At 51.1% G+C, this 2160-nt stretch overlaps 1 protein-coding gene across 1 annotated transcript in view; it reads right to left on the bottom strand.

Annotated features, from left to right (window-relative positions):
- EIF5A (eukaryotic translation initiation factor 5A) overlaps positions 1–2160 on the bottom strand; it is a 3841-nt gene that overhangs the window by 1168 nt on the left and 513 nt on the right. The window contains exon 2 of the mRNA XM_006761628.2: positions 662–847. Within this exon, the coding sequence (XP_006761691.1) occupies positions 662–826 (165 nt within the window). The 5' untranslated portion in view covers positions 827–847. The remainder of the gene's footprint in view (positions 1–661; positions 848–2160) is intronic.

The raw sequence follows: 2160 nt of genomic DNA, 5'->3' as shown, positions 1-2160 counted from the left end.
GGACTGAGAAAGGAAGAGAGCTGAAAAGAAAAAAATTACTTGGGGGAAATCAGAAAGAACAAAGCAATTAGGAAATAAGAAAAACATGAAACAGAAGAATCTAGGACATCAGGGGGTAACCCAGGATTAATGCCAAGTCAACAGAAGACAGGATTGAGCTTTTGAGGAAAAAATAAGTCTGAAGTGCCAAGGAAAGCACTGGGCAAGAATGTTAGGACCCAATGGGCAAGGAGGCTCTATTAACTCAAGGAGAGGGGGCAGCTACCCTGGCCCCCTTCAGGGAAGGCTACAGTTCATTAGGATTGAAGAAACCCTGGGCAAAGTGATAGGAATAAAGAGCACCTATAGAGATTCCAGCAAAGAAAGACTGACAGAAAAAGTGAAAGCCATGAATAAGGATGGAGCAGCTAAATAGCCAGAGCATAAAGGACCACCAAGAGAAGTTAGAGATAGAGGGAGTTATCACAGAATGATGGTGGAAGAGGCTCAAGGCTGGTAGCAAGTGTAGAAAGAGCAGTACCAGGGCTGAGTGCTGAACAAATTGGATAATAAAAAGGAAAAGAGTAAACAGAAGGCTAGGACTACTGATAGCTTGCTGCCAGGAGCCCCATGAGCATGGGAAATGTGGGGAAGGCAAGATGTGAAGAGGTGGAATTCTAACCTTGGCATGGCCGTGCTTGCCAGTCTTGGAGGTGGACATCTCCACAATCTTACATGGCCGTCCTTTGAGCACCACAAAGCCATTCTTACGTAATGCTGAGCACTGCATTGGGAAGGTGGCCGAGGCCCCTGCATCTCCTGTCTCGAAGTCCAAATCATCTGCCATTTTAAGAGGCTTCGATTCCAACTAGTCAAGAAAAAAACTGGGGTCAGCACGGATGGAGGCTAACAGTGTCTCCAATTTATCCCACTCTCTAGAAACTGCTTCATTTTCATTCCAGATGTTTATTCCATTACCCACTTAAAATAAAATACAAATTCCTAGATTAAATACTGATTGGAATCACAAATACTCAAGAACTCCTGTTGGGGAGAATAAGCTGGATCCCCACCCCAACTGAAAGTTAAAGGGGACTTGGGAAAAGAAGTTTGGGGGCATTAGGATGTCAAATCTGAGATGGGCAAAGACCTAATCCCTGGGGAGGACGAGGACTCAGGTGTTACTTGCCACTGAAACCAACTACCCCTTTAGCCCACACATAACCAGGGCTATAATTAGGTGAGCAGCTATGAGCCAGCCAAAGGGCGGGGCTAATTCTGAGGGGAGAAGGGCGGGTGGATACCGGAGGGCAGGGCCCCACCCGTCTCTGTTACACCCCCCCCACCCTGTCCACACACAAGCTAGTCATTGGTACAGGAAACCACAGGGCTCTTTGGGGGATTCCCGCCTCTCCAACAGGCATTCGTCGATGCAGCCAAGGGGGAGAAAGTAAAGTTGTTTTCTAACTGATCCCCCTGCCAAACACCTCAATCTTGTTTCCCAAAGGGAACCCAGGAACCCAGCGTCTCCTCGAGGGCCCTCCCACTTTTCCCAAGATGCTTCGGTCCTGTCGGCTTTTCAGACGGGGCCTGTAAGTCAGTAGAAAGTGAGGGAGTGGGGAGTGGTGAATGACAATAAAACGAAAGCAAAAGACTGGTAGTAATTAGTAGTATAACTTATACTAGGTTAGTAGAATTAAGACTAAAGCCAGAACTCCCAAAACACACACATCGAGGGAGACGGTGACAAGGCTCTGAGCACCTAGAACAGCGGGGAACTCATCGGCCCCGGACTTTAAGGCGCTGTCAGCACCACTGAATTGGGCTCCCGTCCAATCGCCCTCGTTTTCTCCATTTCTCTAACTTCCTAGCGAGGACCAGTGTCACTTACACCTGGCTGGCCCCCCTCACTTCACCTGAGGTTTGGGGGAGCGCTCCCGGGGCCCACGAGGTGGGAGCGCGCTAACATATGCCCGCAGTGGGCGCTCTCGGTGATCGCGGTCCGGGCCTCCGGCTTCTCCCACTCCTCCAATTCCCAAGCGCCCTTAGGGGCCCACGAGGACCCGGTCTCCCCGCGCTGAGGGTTGCCGACTCCCGCCCATGTGGCCGCCCGGGGCTTCCGGTGGCCGGGACTTGGGGGGAGGGGTCCCCGCGCTGCCATGCGGACCCAGTCCACGTTCG

This window comes from Myotis davidii, unplaced genomic scaffold (genome assembly GCF_000327345.1).
Source record: "Myotis davidii unplaced genomic scaffold, ASM32734v1 scaffold37, whole genome shotgun sequence".
Lineage (NCBI taxonomy): Eukaryota > Metazoa > Chordata > Mammalia > Chiroptera > Vespertilionidae > Myotis > Myotis davidii.
Note: the sequence above shows the minus strand (reverse complement) of the source record. Positions and strands in the feature narration are given on the sequence as shown.